The 16,005-nt window shown below is 43.0% G+C and overlaps 1 protein-coding gene and 1 pseudogene across 2 annotated transcripts in view; one reads left to right on the top strand and one right to left on the bottom strand.

Moving 5' to 3' along the window:
- LOC306746693 (protein NLRC3-like) overlaps positions 1-16,005 on the top strand; it is a 284,667-nt pseudogene that overhangs the window by 23,380 nt on the left and 245,282 nt on the right. The window lies entirely within an intron of this gene.
- polr1c (RNA polymerase I and III subunit C) lies at positions 5,935-11,274 on the bottom strand (the record flags this gene model as incomplete). The annotated part of the gene is made up of 9 exons (XM_079229650.1): positions 5,935-6,514; positions 6,924-7,040; positions 7,337-7,486; positions 8,468-8,620; positions 8,715-8,846; positions 9,213-9,345; positions 9,473-9,580; positions 9,805-9,876; positions 11,203-11,274. The coding sequence occupies 9 exons, from the start codon at positions 11,272-11,274 to the stop codon at positions 6,396-6,398; spliced, it is 1,056 nt and encodes a 351-aa protein (XP_079085776.1). The 3' UTR covers positions 5,935-6,395.

Raw genomic sequence — 16,005 nt, 5'->3', positions numbered from 1 at the left:
TTTTGATAAACCGAAAACACTTTAGTTGTTCAATAATACAATTAATCCTCAAGAAAACTACTTTCATAATAATTGGGCACAGTGTATTAATTTTATTACCACAAATTATTTATCAAAATTATTTTCTTTCCTCCAGTTTTTTTGAGTCTCCCTTGTTTTTGTAAAACAATCAAATTATTAGTTATTTTTCTGTTAATACGCCTGATTTGAGCCTTTTATGAGTTCTTGTATCAGCTTGATTTGTTCCATGACTTGTTGTCTGTGCAGGTTTACATACACATGATCAATAAATGTCTTTGTGATGATCACATTGCATCATGTCATTTATTTAACAAGGTTTTTAATTGTTAAACTGTAGGTAGATTTGATTTAGTTATACAAGTCAAACCAAGAGTGAGATCAATTAGTTAATAAACCAATACAGTGTTAATATTTGAATGGGCCCCGGGGCACTTTGTACTTGAAAAGTTGGGCCCCGAGGTCAAAAAGGTTAAGAACCTCTGCACTAAACCACACCATCACTTATCCCTCATAACATAAATACACCGTGGTGGTTGGTGATGGGCTGTCCTGGTGGAGCACCACAATGCGCCCCTGCCGGACATATGCAACCGGGACACCACCTCCGACAGCAGACTGGACTGGACCCCACGACAGCAGTGCGGTAGGAACACAGGACCAGGGGAGGGTGGCGATCCCAGTCCCACTAGTAATAGATGGCGAGCTGGGTGGCTACTGCTAGGGTGCAGTTAAACCGTTCCACCAGACGGTCGCTTTGGGGATAGAGTGGTGTGGAAATTTGAAACATCGGTTAGCTCACGATTATTTTGTTTGCATCGATAAAATTCAATACTTTTGAATCAGAAATTGAGGTTAAGGCATAGGCGGAGGGCTACTTGGATTTGGCATGACTTATATTTAAGAGACGGCAAATGTACTTCAATAAAATGTAATACCGCAACTTGTGGAAAGTTGGCGCCAGAGGGAAATACTTTTGCCAGTGATTGTTTGTTATGGATAGGAATAAGATTAGTTAATTATATTTTAACAGAGTTACAGAAAATAAAATGCAGGTAGTTTAAATATTAATGTAATTTGATAATTTTCGAGATTGTCAGAGCATTTCATTGAAAGCTGTACATGTATAGTTAGTTAAATGTGTAAAAGTGTCTCGTCATGCAACCCAGCAATACAAAAATGATCGCAGGACTTTCTCATGATAAGTGCACATATGCAATTTTGGTCGTACGTGTTTAACTAATTTGCATATGTATTGTCTTTACAGATTCCCTTGTCCTTTACACCGACCTGCACCACAGTCTGCAAGGTACTACGTTAACCGGCGAATATGCAGCAGCAGGGAACCAGCCGGACCATCGCTTCAAGAAACCATTTACGATAGTCTCTTTTCCGTGCCTTCATTATCCGTGTCTTCAAGGTCTGAGTCACAAACCTGTAACACACTGGATCGTTTAAAAGCAGCAGCGTCTGCATGGTGTCTGCACCCAGCAGATGGTGCACGGCCCTGGCAATAGTTTCAATGTGGCGGGATTTGGGATTGACCTCAATGTCACATTGCTGGATCTCTTCCCAGAGGCTCTGCGACACCGTGTTGGTGAGGATGTCGATGTTATCACCGTACCTTTCCACAGCTGCATCATTACAAATACCCGTCACCAGGTGTGTCACCAGGTGTGTCACCAGAATTTCCTCGCGAATTTGAGACCGAGAGTCTCTGTGTTCTTCCTCAAGAACCTCGATGTCTGAGGCCAAATCATTCGGACAGGCATAGTCGCTCGCATCCATGTGGTAGACCCAAAGTCTCTGAGCCTGTGTCCAAGGCTCCCACTCGCTGCCTGTCTCCTCGTCCGTTCCGTGGAAAATCCAAGGGACGACGTTATGCCCATTACTGTATTTAAATACGCCCTAAGAACCCCAGTGACTAGTGTTGGCAGGCAGATCTGCAGCAGCAGGTACATGGTTTTGATCACCGCTTTGAAGACCGCTTTCAATTCAACGTGAACTGAAAAAAGCTGTTATATAACGTGAGCTATCTGGTCCACCGTACAATTTGGTGGCATCTTCCTTACGGTTAGCTAGCTCGTCAACTTTACCGCGCTAGTTAGATAGCTTACGATGTCCAGTGTTTCAGTTCATCAAGAAGCCCTCTCGACTGATCTTGGGATCTTTGTTGTCAGTAATTTGTCAAACGATGTTAAAACTAAAAAACGTGATGACAAAATAGTAAAGTATGTCAAGTTAGGGGAAATTCATAGCTATTCCTCTCTTGCACACAAGTAGATAAAAGGAAGTTGATAATTGAGTCAATAGTGGAATTGGCGTGGAATATTATATATATATATAGGATTTACTACAAAACAAGGTATCTACAGCCTCTTAAATGGCCACATACAGTAGTTAAATTAACACTTCTTAAACGCTGAAACTTAATTGTTATTTTAGATTTTTCAATCCCCTTTAGTGATTTGCTTTACAAAACTGTATACACTATATATATTAATGATGTCTCTGGCAGAAAAGCATGTTTAAGAATTTATGTTTGGCTTTTTGTTTTTTTTCTACCCAAATCTAAGATCCTGATCATCCAAATCCATGGCCTCAGCCAGTGCCTGTGCCATCCTGGAGTCCTCAGGCCCCATTTGAAACTACAACCTGTAAGTGGTAGATCATTTATGTATTGTTTTAGTGTTTCTCCTATATGTATGTCGCTTTAAAACAACACCATTTGTTTGGGAGGAGAAAAGACAGCTCTGTCTCATCTTTTTAAAAACTAACAGTAAATGGGAAAACATCTGTGGCTTCCCTATAACTGAAGACAGCTGTAATCGGTAAATTGGTTACAGCTGGCAGGGGACAGAAGGGGACAGAAGGGGGCAGAAGAAGGCGAGCCCAAATAGCTCCATGAACTTCTTGATTATCGATTATTATATTGATTACTATTGTTATAGTGATTGTTGATCTGTTCAATACATTGTTTTACAAATACTTGTAGCTCCATGAACTTGTTGATTATCGATTATTATATTTATATTGATTGTTCATCTGTTCAATACATTGTTTTACAAATACTGTACAATTTTAATTAAAGTTGAGTTAAACTTTTGTATTTGTTTTTGACTGTATTTGACAGATAAATGTATATCAACATATTTGTGCGCCTATCAGGGGTAATTTGTGTTGCACTATCCTCTGTTCCTCAATGTGTTTTTTCTTTTTCTTTAGTCTGTCTTTGTGAAAAGCTGAAATATGATACTGGGTATTTTGGCATTTTCTTTATATTTTAAACGCATGGTAATAATTTAGCATTTAAGAACTGCAGCTCAGTAAAATTTTATTAATATTATTAATTTACAGAAAAACCAAGTATCACTTTCAGCTTTTAAGACACAAGATGAAAGAAATCAACTAACTGTTAAAAAAACACCACATTTTCTCAGTTTGTGGAGAAAATCCAGATCAGTCCAAATCAGGGCGGTCATGAAAATAATTGAAATGACCTCAAGGGGCCATACGATAATACATCCATGTAGCTGAGGTTGCTTTAGCAGCATGAACCATGGTGAGTACCCCATGCCTCTGTGGGTGAGAGTGTGGATGGAGCCACCTCAAAGTCACGTTTGCAGGCCATTGATCTCTGCATGGTGAAAAAATTTGGTTCAAGTCCTAGTTCTATATCATCTGAACTTTGAACTATTTTGCCTGAATGTGTCTACTCTGTTTCCATTGTTTAGCAAATCTGTGTGTTTGGAGGCAGCAGAGCAAGCCAACGTTAGACCTGGCTGAGTTTATGAAGTATCTGGCCGACCACTACAACTGTGACTCTCCCTCCGGGTGTCAGGATACACAGCGGTAAGAGACGACCTACAGCAACCTTCCAAGGCTGTTTGCTCTTGAGTTGTGTAATAGTCACATGACAGTGTAGCTGGTAACAAAATATTATTCTCTCTGTCTGTCTGTGGAAAGATTGCATCACCGTGACTGTATCACAACTGTACTAGATACAGTCTCAACTTTATCTAGTACAGGTGTAAGCAAAGGTGTGTAGATGAGATCAAAATTCACGTTTTTCTAGTGTTTTTTAGGCACGCATAAAAGTTAAAATATTCTCAACTTTTAAGTGCAAGGCGCGGAGTCGCACAGCTCATCTATGTCACACTCGGCCAAGGCAGCCAATCGGATCAAGCAAGAGGCGGGCTTTATTACTTTACCACTTCCTTCCTGTATTCATGTGGTATGAACAGCGGGAAATTCAAAAGAAAATGGCAACCTCCGACGAGGCACTAATATTCGCGGTATTTAATTACAAAGAGATACAATTCTAGATCGAAACACTAACACTTTTTTGGGGTTTTTTCCTCCTCCTCATCACCTCCTGAAAATTCACTGTCAGACAAAGCCTCAGCAAGATATCAACCACATTCCATCCAAAGCACTGACATATGACTTACTTATGATGAACATTCTACATAGCCTTGCTTGGTATGTATGGGTGCTTGGGCAGAGCCCCTCTATTGTGGAACCAGAGGCGTCCAAGGTCCAGGAAGAAAGTTAGGGCATTTTTGCTTTCAGAGACTTAAACCTCCGGTACACGAAATGTGCACTTTTCGTTTTTCCTGTGTTCTATCATGAACTAGTAAACCAGCAACACATATACTGCTATATGAACATCTTAACTAGTCTCACAAGTGTTTTCTGTATATTATACCTTTTTAAATTATTTAAATAGCCCTTGTGGTTGAGGAGCCATGGGTATGGCTGGGGCTTAAGCAGAGCCCATAAACTTTGGCTTTGTATCGACAAGAAAATATTCATCACATATGAAAAGCATCACACATTGGGCCTATTTATACTATAAAAGCAAAATATAGAATTAAAACGAGTTGCACACAGGTAAAGAGCCTCAATAAATTGCTGTACATCAAGTTCTGCACAGAAAAATGATGCTAAGTGAATACTAAAGTGAACCGGTAACTTAACCTCCCGTTGTCTTGGGGTCAAAATGACCCGTGTACGAGTGTATATGTATGTGTGTTGATGGGTCATTTTGACCCCAAGACAACGGGAGGGTTTTTAACAAGTGAGTAGCCTTCTCTTTTACTGTACATTGGCCAGTGGCACGGTCCTACTTCTTTCTCTCTTACCTTGTCAGTGACATGGTAAGACACATATTTTCTCACTCATAGTGTGTCTTATTTATCTATAAATACACAATCTACACAAGGTCTATCGCTTCCTTTGCCACAAAGACTTCTCACCCTCAAGCTTTAATCGTTTGTTGTAACTTGTTTTCACTGTATGTCTGTTACCGCCCATCGATGCATCACTGTGGATAACGGAGCCGGCTTATTCATGCTTTTCTCATGTCGTCATAGCCTTCATAAACCCAGTTTGCGGTGCTTAATCTCACCCTTTATAATCCTGCTGAGTTACATGTAGTTCATTAAGTGTCGGCTGTTAGCAGGACACATGTCATCGCTGATTGAGAAGTTCTTTAACACAGATGGACTTCCTAGTTGCTATAAAACACTGCAGCAGAACAGTTCTCTCTCTTTTTGTTTTTATCCAAAAAGAATCCTGAACATGGGTGATGTGTCTGAGTAATGTTTGATTGTATACCCCAGCTCTCTTTAGCCTTCTCCTAAATTTGTCCTAATCTGAGAGATTGACACCTTAAAAGACGGCCAGCAGTTTTTGCAGAAGGAGGCTTTGAAGCTAGATTGCTTTACATTTTCATGGCACAAATAAACATTTACAACAATTTACAGATCTATATTTTGTGTCTGGTCAAATCCTTTTAATGGTGGGACTGACTTCGGCTCATGACCCCAATGTTATACAGATGAACCCGGATATGGGCCATGTGGGACATTTTACAGACGAAAAATAAACTTTGGTCAGTTGACAATGAAATGGAGGCGGAGTCTTTTAATAAGAACAAACATCTCGTCTGGTATATCTGTGATATAGTGTCGGCCCAGCTGATACACAATAAATCAAGCAGCCTATGATATAGTGTGCATACATTGCATGTTCCTATACATGTTCTGCTGCTGTAAATAAGACATGTAATAATACATGTTATAGAACATCCGGATAGAGGACATGAGTCTTTATGGTTTTTATATGTATAATATATATACTGATCATCGAGTAATACGTTAATAATAATGTTTTCATCTGGACAAATATTACTGGTGATGTTTATTTGAGGAATCAAGAGCGGTTCACAAAATAGACAGCAGTATGTACATACTTACAAGAAAGACCACGCAAAGCTGCTTTTCATCAATACAGCCACGTTGCAACAGCGCCACGAGGAGCGTAACGACCAAACAAGCCCACGGTGGTGGTTCTGAGCATGCTCAGTCATGACTTCACTCCTGGTCAGTGGAGTCCAGCTCATTGAGGAACCTCTGGCACTTGACCATGAGGACCTTGATGGCCTCTGTGACCAGGACATCTGGAGGCAGGATGCCCGTCGACTCCACGGAAACTGTGTGAGAGGAAGAGCTCCGTGAACTAGAGTAACACAACCTGCTGCAAGGACGCTCCTTTGGGAAAGAACGATCCGAAGAGTCACATGAAAACATTAATATTGCTATATACCAGTGACGGGCCGTGGATTTTCTACCTAGTGCCGTTTGAGTCTCGATCAGCTGTTTGGCGCGCGGCCAAAAACAATTACATTATAAAATAGCTATAACTTTGTGGTTCTGTTTAGGCCAGCAGAGAAGACTTAGCAGGCCCTGGCGGCCACCACTGTTACATACTATACACATTGATTTAAAACGGTTCTCTGACCAATCAGTGGTCTGCAGTGTTGAACTCTGTGGTTTGGTGAGGGTTGAGGATAAAGACTGTCTATGGAGATGTTTGAGCATGAACCAGGTCTGTGAACTTACAGATGAAATGGTCTCGAATTCTCCCGAGCTTCACCACATTCTTCAGGTCGTCATGTCGGAGGAACTCCCTGCTGCATGTATCCAAGCGACTGTTCACGACTTTGGCAATCTTTTTCCCTGAGAAGGGAAAAGAAGTCAGATGGTTACACAGAGTTAAGGGACTCCCAACAGACTGAACATATACATGATGCAACTGCTGACAATGTATAACTGGAAGGTTATCACATTTTTTCTCTCTATATTTCCCTGAAACCTTCCATAACATACTTGGGCATGTGTTTAAAAGCTTAGATACAAGAAAACGTGGAAATGTGCTGCATGCTTGCTGAGTAACAGAGTTGTAGTATTACGTTGCTTCATCATGCCCTCTGAAGAGCAGGTTTTTATTTGATTTCTGAGGTTAGTTCTCTTACCATCAACGTCTTGTATGTCTATCACTCCTCGGGAGAAGCAGCGTTTTAAGCGCTCCGCCTTCTCTCCTTCCACCGTCTCCAGCAGGGTGATTTCTGGGAGGAGGCGGTAGCTGGCTGTGGCCACTGGAGAGAACTTAGCATGGTCCTGACCTGAGCAGAGAACACACTTCAGTAACGCAGCAGAGAATACGGACTGGAAAATGTAAAGGTGCCTGGATCAGGAGTGAGGCCTTTAAGGGTCTTAAAGCTGCATTCTCTCTACTGACTACAAGGGGGCGACTCCTCTGGTTGTATAGAAGTAAATATAAATGACTCTACTTCTCTTGATGTATTCCCTCAGTAAACATTGTAAACAAGAGTTTATGTCTCAATCTCTAGTTTCAAGTCTTCTTCAATACAGCATGATGTTCATTTAGTAAATCATGGTAATTTAGAGTCAAACAGACCATAAAGCAGGGGACACTTTAGGGCGGGGCTAAATTATGACTGACAGGTCTTTACCATGATGTTGGGTCTGGGAGGAGTCCGTGTTTTCGTCTTACAACTTTAACTCTTTCAGTGGGTTTTCACTTCATGAAAAGTGAATTATAACATTTTAGTTGCCTGTTCGGTTGTACTAGGGCGGAAATACGGAACGGCAGGCTTTAAAACGTCAGTCCACAAACCGATGGGTTTATGGGAATCTAGTTACATTCCACCACTGCCGAACAAGAGCACAACGTTCTTCAGCGACCTAAACTCTTAGTTTAGCTCTCTGAAAATCTGAATTTTTGTTTTTCACAGAACCTAAGCGCCGCTGGCTCGGAGGCCGCTGTTCAAAGACGAGAGCAGACCGGCTCGCCGTGCATATTCAATTCAGTTTATTTTATATAGATTAACATATCTGATCTGTCAGGAAGCTACAGCCAAGAAACAGGAGAATTCAACACTAATCGCTAAGTTTTGAGCAGAAGGTTTTGTTTTATAATTGTATTAAATCACTTTCTTTGCATCAAATTAATTGATATTAATAACATTTTGAAAATGTTATGAGATTGCTTTGTATTCATCCGCCACGTTAGATCCTTTCTGATGACTAAATGACTATAAGGGAGCGCTCGGGTCCCTTTTCCTTCCCCCAGATGCTCTTACCCAGTCCTTTGACACAGTGCATGACGATGTCCAGCTCCTGGCCCGGTCGCAGCTGAGCGATCAGGATGTCCTGGTGCACCGGTGCGATGACGGAGTCCGCAAAGACGTCGGCCTGGTTCCCAATGGGGACCCACTTGATGTCGCTGGAATAAACTGAGACAAGAGCATCATGATGTTGGATTCTACCCGTCAGAGCAGCTTCAGCAGTCTGGTCTTAGCAGTTCATTCGGTGTCACCTGAAACCTACCCATGTGGTTCAGGTACAGCTCTCGAGGGTCAGCGGAGTCTTTGCTGGCTCTGGGGTTCCTGCTGCATTTAATCTTCAGCTGCAGTTGAATTGTGTCGATTTCTGAACAATTCTCCTCTGAAGACTCTTCACCTGGAATAAAGAAAGCATAACCCGGGAGAGTAACTTCCACCTCAAGACCATTCAATACGCATCTCTGTATATGGTCTATGGACCGTTTAATTCCAACTGTTTGCCATACATCTGTAATGATGTGATGAATACTATGAATTAGTGACGTGGTGTCCCACATAAACAATTCGCCACATATTCTGGAGTCAGACTGTATTTTGTCGCCGGGTTGTTAATCTTAAAAGGAACAGTGTGTGAGGTTTAGTCGCCTCTAGTGGTGAGTTGCAGATTGCAACCAGCTCCCCCTCCCTCTCCATGGAGAGTATCTTTAGGATTGTATTACAACTAGGGTTGGGTACCGAGAACCGGTGCCACCTGGTGTCCTACCTGGGCTCCTGTACTCAAACAGACGGGGGTCAGCCTTGATGGGGACCAGGCCTAATCTTTGGGCCAGCACTTCATCCTGCACGATGGACGTGTTGTTATAGATGAACACCTTCTCGATGGCCATGGTCGGCACCTACAACCAGGAATTATGCAACTTGCATTAATGAAAACGTCCAAGACTCCTTCCAAAATGTGCAATCTCTGCACATTCGGACTAGAAACGAGTGCCAATAGACCTGAAGAGACGTGTTGTGTCCTACCTCAGCGAGTAAGATCCTCCTGAAGGCGTTGGCGATGGCTGCGTCTATCCCCACCATGTCGAACTCCATCGTGCTCTCATCCAGATGCACCACGTCCACTCTGAAGTTCTGCAAACGGAGAGAACGTCTGTAAAACGTCCCTGTAAAATGGATATAAAGTGCTTTCTAAGCCGTGTCTCGTGTCGGCCGTTGATGAAGACAGGAGCCGAACTATTAGGCTTTGATTCCGCAAAATGCCGAGAAGGAAATAGGACGTTTCATTCCTTTACAGACCCGACACGCTTTACCGACCACCAGCAGACAGCCTCGGGTCAAAAATAACAAAAATGTACCTTTTGAAATTTGCGCATATCCCAGGTGTCATCATAGCCGGGGTAGTTGCCAGGATAATTGGATGTGTTGACCTAAAAGCAACAAATAATCATCCAATCAATAAGCAGAAGAAGTGACTTACACCTGAACGTTCCAATCTCAAAGTGAACTGTGCATTGCTTTTATGCATCGTCATAACTCCTAGAGTCAATGGTAGGTTTTATGAGGACAGATTAAGTCATACTGAGATACTTTTGAGTGTCAAACACTTCTTTCCTGCATTCTGCTGATGTTCTTATGCACCAAATGTACGATGGAATAGTCTTTATTTATGAAAAACTTCGAAAGAATTCAGGTGATGCTTCAAAATATATTAAAATATAACTGAATATAATGCAGGTTAAGATGCGTTCATGGTCAGTGTTTACTGGTGAAATAGAGACATTAAGATGCGTTCATGTCAGTGTTTACTGATGAAATAGAGACATTACGATGCGTTCATGTCAGTGTTTACTGATGAAATAGACATTACGATGCGTTCATGGTCAGTATTTACTGGTGAAATAGAGACATTAAGATGCGTTCATGGTCAGTGTTTACTGGTGAAATAGAGACATTAAGATGCGTGCATGGTCAGTGTTTACTGGTGAAATAGAGACATTAAGATGCGTTCATGGTCACAGTGTTTACTAGTGAAATAGACATTAACATGCGTTCATGGTCACAGTGTTTACTAGTGAAATAGAGACATTAAGATGTGTTTATGTCACAGTGTTTACTGGTGAAATAGACATTAAGATGCGTTCATGGTCACAGTGTTTACTAGTGAAATAGAGACATTAAGATGCGTTCATGGTCACAGTGTTTACTAGTGAAATAGACATTAACATGCGTTCATGGTCACAGTGTTTACTAGTGAAATAGAGACATTAAGATGTGTTTATGTCACAGTGTTTACTGGTGAAATAGACATTAAGATGCGTTCATGGTCAGTGTTTACTGGTGAAATAGAGACATTAAGATGCGTTTATGTCACAGTGTTTACTGGTGAAATAGACATTAAGAGGCGTTCAAGGTCACAGTGTTTACTGGTGAAATAGACATTAAGATGTGTTCATGGTCAGTGTTTACTGGTGAAATAGAGACATTAAGATGCGTTCATGGTCAGTGTTTACTGGTGAAATAGTGACATTAAGATGCGTTCATGGTCAGTGTTTACTGGTGAAATAGTGACATTAAGATGCGTTCATGGTCAGTTGGAGCTTTACTGGTGGAGCTTGACGTCTGCCTCAAACACAGCGCGCGCGGCAGTAACGTTCAGGGTCCGGTCTCGTGAGCGGACATTGAGCAGTCGAGAGGACCCTGAACGCAGCATAGCGCATGATGTTGTCATAAAGCTTTTAATAAAACGGACTTACATTCTTCACGCTATATTCCCCCAGTATTACTCGACTCCGAATCTCTTCCACGTTGCTCATGGTCGCCGCCATTTTCATAATACTTCGTTTAGCTCCGCCCACATTTCCGCTCCACATTTGATTGGGTCACATGTGGTCACATGGTGCATTACCGCCACCTAGCGGTATGGAGTGTAACAGTCCATAAACGCTTGTTGTGTTTGCATGCTTTAAATAATGTGCTCTTTAGTGTATATTATATTATATATTATAGCCTGCTCTCTCTCTCTCTCTCTCTCTCTCTCTCTCTCTCTCTCTCTCTCTCTCTTTCTCTCTCTCTCTCTCAAAAAAGACAATATTGCCAAAGCACTAAAATAATAACATTTCAGTCGATTAGTGAAAAGAAAAGAGAAGTTAAAAGTTTCTGGATACAATAAAATAATTAATGATTGTGTGTGTGCATATGTGCATGTGCATGTGTGTGTGTGTGTGTGTGTGTGTGTGTGTGTGTGTGTGTGTGTGTGTGTGTGTGCATGTGTGCGTGTGTGTGTGTGTGTTGTTCTCTCTCTCTCTCATCTCATTTTTCATAGTTCTCAGTTCTCCGACTTTCTTTGAAATGTTTCTTCTTTTTTAAGCCTTTATTTGACCAGGATTGTGTCCCATTGAGATTTAAATAGAGTTTCACATGACAACAGAGAAACAAACAGTAAATTACTTCAGACACTGATGGCCAAATCTATGCTTATGAAATAATAAAGTAGTTTAAAACTCTCTATAGCTCACACAAGCACTTTCACCAAAATCATTGTTTGGAGGGATGATGTTAATAATTCATCTGCGTGACTGAAGGCTGCAGCTTCTGAGTCAGAGGAGTTCTATAAAAACATCTCTCGGTTCTCTCGGTTCTCTCTCCCACTCTGCTCCGCTCATTCTTCATGTCCGCTCACTAAAGTGAACTACACTAATGTGGGTGTTGCAAATTCATATACTTTTTATTCAAACGCTGCAACTTTTTGCTGTAGATCCAAACCCCACACAGCTATTGTCTGAATTAGTTTTCTAGATGTTTATTATTCGTCTACATGTCTGTATTTAAATGATGGTTATTCAGGGTTGAGAAGTCTGATCCTTCATCCTATGAGTGAATAGTTTTTATGATCAAGATGAACAGTTTAACTGTATATGTGCAGACAATGTTTTTTATGCATTTTAAGCACACATATGGTTTAAAATAAAGATATTTTGTTTGTTTTTTGGGGAATATTTGACCTTTACACTCATCCACCAAGACAAAGTCACCTCAGAGTTTCAGTCATTTATTGCTGGCATCAAGGTTTGGACAATTGGCTCCACTCCATTTAGACAACAAGACTTTCAACTGACGGACACTCGGTGACAGGCCTGCGGTCTTGATGCTAAGCTAGGCTAACCCCTCCTCCACAATCTATCTCTACTAGACGTGAAGAGTGAGTTGATGACTTCACATTTTCTCCGGCAAAGAATTGAACTCCACACACACGTGGAAACAAACAGAAAGGAGATATGAATAATGGAGCTGAGGTCACTGAAGGAAGCAGAGTACATTCAGTTTATATCTGTAAGTCACTGCTATACAGGAAACAGTAATATATAGTAAACTAAAACCTTTACGTTCTACACTAAATAAAACCTGATGACTTGTTCATCACATCCTTCACATGTTTAATTAATTCAAGGGTTTTCTTCTAATAAAAGAATCATGAACAGAAAAGTCTCTAAAATATGATTTTTCACCAGTAGAAGGAAAACTGGACCAAATGTGTGTTTCCCAGTGTGTGAGACATGAATGCACAATCACACACTGGTTTACTGCTCGGCTCTTTGTCTGTCTATGACGTGAAAAGGTTTGATTTACTTATTTCATATCACTTTAATGATGTCTTTTCCATTACCAGTGTGTCTGATACTTGACTGGGCGATTCATCAGCTGATGCTGGCTGTATTACACAAGGGAGTGGAGTGGCTTCATGCATCATGTCTGGATCATATAAACATGATTAAAGTCTTCATTTCACCCCACAGTGAGTACTAAAGTCACATTGTAGATCTGTGCTTCCCAAATCGGGTTTCTGGGGATCCACTTCTCCACTTTTTTCCTAAAACTGAATGTTTGCTAGCCTTCCATATTAGATCCAATGTTATAAGTAGGCTGATTATCAGAATAATGAAACACTCCCCATGAAGCTCAAAGGCGTACTGTAGATAGAAATGTGAAAATAAAAGACTATGGATGAAATTCTGCTCATTTATTTGGCGACCCAAATAAAAGCTCCTGCGACTCACCTGAGGGTCACGAACCAGTGTTTGAAATAGAGAACATTCCCCACTCACAGGTTCATTCAGCTTTACAAGAGGAGCCCTTACTGCAGGGCTGTTGTATCGGACTGCTGGACGCAGCACATGTCCTTTCAGAGTTCATCATGAAGACACACCTGAAGCGCTCTGGAGACACTGGCAGTGCACAGCTGCAGGACTCATGATTCCAACAGTGGAAACGGTGAACCTTTCCACAAAGGATTATGAATTATAACGCTGCTGTTAGCTAGTTACTTTACTTCTCAGCGCTTTTTCACAGCACACATCTATAATCCTCATGTCATATCAAGCGTTTCCATTGGTCCTGTCTGGTACTATTCTACCTTAGATGGGCCTTCATGGGCCTCACCGGGACTGAGCTCTGTTCAGGTTCTGTCCCGTTAGTCCACTGCTGTGGTGCTGCGGGCGCAGCAGGCCGGGGTTGGGATGGCGGCCATCATCCTGCTCCTCTTCCTCTGGCCGCCGGCGTTCCCGACCTGCTGGGAATTGTTGGCGTCCTGACGCAGCAGCTTGGCGGCGTGGCTCGCCGTCTCCTTGATTTGCAGCTCCAGGTGCTTCTGGATGGCCAGGCCCAGCTCCTCCGGGTCCACAGAGGCCCCGTAGACCTCCCACGTCATGCCTTCTGCATCCCACTTCACCTCCTTCACCGGGGACTTGGGAGCGCCGCCGGGCTTCTTGGGGGTCTTGCTGCAAGACGCCTCCCTCCTGCTCTCCTCTGCCAGGCAGATCTGGGGGAAAACATGGGGCGTGGCCATCGGCCCCGTCTGCACGCCGACATCCCTGAGCTGTTTGTGGGCCGTCATGGTCCCCGTGTCCCGGGTTATGGTTCTGATGCAGCCCTCTTCACCACTAAAGGGCTTTTGGGACTGGGGCCCGGCACCAGGAGGCAGCAAGCTGACCCAGGAGCAGTTGAGGTTGCAGCAGCGCAGCAGGTGCTTGTTGTCCAGGCCCGTCTCGCTGACGGAGGACATGAGGCGAGGTAGGGTGAGGTGGTTGGTCGCTGAGGGAGGGGCCGCCGCACACTGGACGCCACAGTCGGGCTCTCCGCCGGCCGGGTGGGGCAGCAGCATGGACGGGGCCGGGATGGGCTGGGGGTGGCAGTAGGCAGCAAATGTGTCCTCAAAATGGACAAGATTGTTGTAAGAGCCGTAGCAGAGTGCCATGTCACATTTAGGGGGTAGAGGCCCTTTGGCGGCTGCCTTGGGGGACGAGACACAGACACAGCGGCCCTGAGGAGGCCGGGCTCCTCCTTCTGCGCCGATGGCCGCTCTGCAGACGGTGGTGATGATGTTGCACTGCTGCAGCGGCATGGGCTGCTTGCAGGCTAACATCTCTTGGACACGTTTATCTCCGCCGTGGTAAGCAGAGCCACGAGTCCCACCGACTGGAGCCTGGGGGGCCACTCCCTGTTGAGCCAGAGGTGAATGGTCTGAGTGGCTCCTGTGAACGGGGAGGGAGGCCGGCTGCACGCTCTGCGCTGCCTGAGCAGCACGAGGGTTGTTATTGATTGCATTCACGACTGTCTGGTGGTGCTGTGAGGGCGTGTGCGGCTCAGCCAGACCGTGGAGGTGGCCTGAGGCTTCTGGCGGCCCGAGGCGTTCAGATGGGCTTTGTTCTTGGTCCCCGGGCCCCCCAGAAACCCTCAGACTGCTGCAGTTGGTTTCTCTGGTTGGGGAAAGAACTGAAGGATCTTCACAGATGTCTTTGTTCGGTTCCCCCTGGGAGGTGTTGCCCGGTCCTCCTGCCGGTCTGGAGGGTGTGATGGTGTGTGTGGAGCTCTTGGAGGAGTCAAAGAGAGACTGATCCGAGAGGGATGAGTCCAGGGAGCCAGCTCCTCCAAGTGGGAGCTGCTCTGGCCCCGGACACCTGGCCTCCGCCATGGGGAACCTGGAAGAAGAAATAAAACATTTAACACACATGTTTAATGACAATGTTGCATCAAGAGTGTAAGTCTAGCTATTGCTCACTGGATTGCCTTTAAGGATAATAAATAAAACATCATGGACTACTTTTTTGTAATATGACTATAATACATGTTATTTTATGTATAGTTGATTATTGTGACACTCAAATTATGAAATTACCAACTAAAAATACTCATTTAACCCTAGAACACTAACATTAAAAATAGTGACACTATCGCTAACGTCGGGTATATTTCACCCGATATAATGTACCTGATAAAATATACTCTTCTTTTATTTTATCGTATAGAACTTCTCATAAAACTAAATACAGGTATCATGGGGAGACATTAAAAAAAAGACTGAAAATTGGGTGAACAATTTGGGAATCGTCAATAAAATATGATAAAAAATATAAATAATGGAGCTATGAACTTGTTCTTTGGTCAGGTCGTTCCCAGGACATGTGAGTCTTGTTCTGTGAAGGAAAAGTCTCCCTTCAATGTTAAAACACATACGAAATGTTTTCACCCTCTATCACTAACGTTGGGTGAAAATCACCTGA

This window comes from Taurulus bubalis (assembly GCF_910589615.1).
Source record: "Taurulus bubalis genome assembly, chromosome: 14".
Taxonomy (NCBI): Eukaryota; Metazoa; Chordata; class Actinopteri; order Perciformes; family Cottidae; genus Taurulus; species Taurulus bubalis.
Note: the sequence above shows the minus strand (reverse complement) of the source record. Positions and strands in the feature narration are given on the sequence as shown.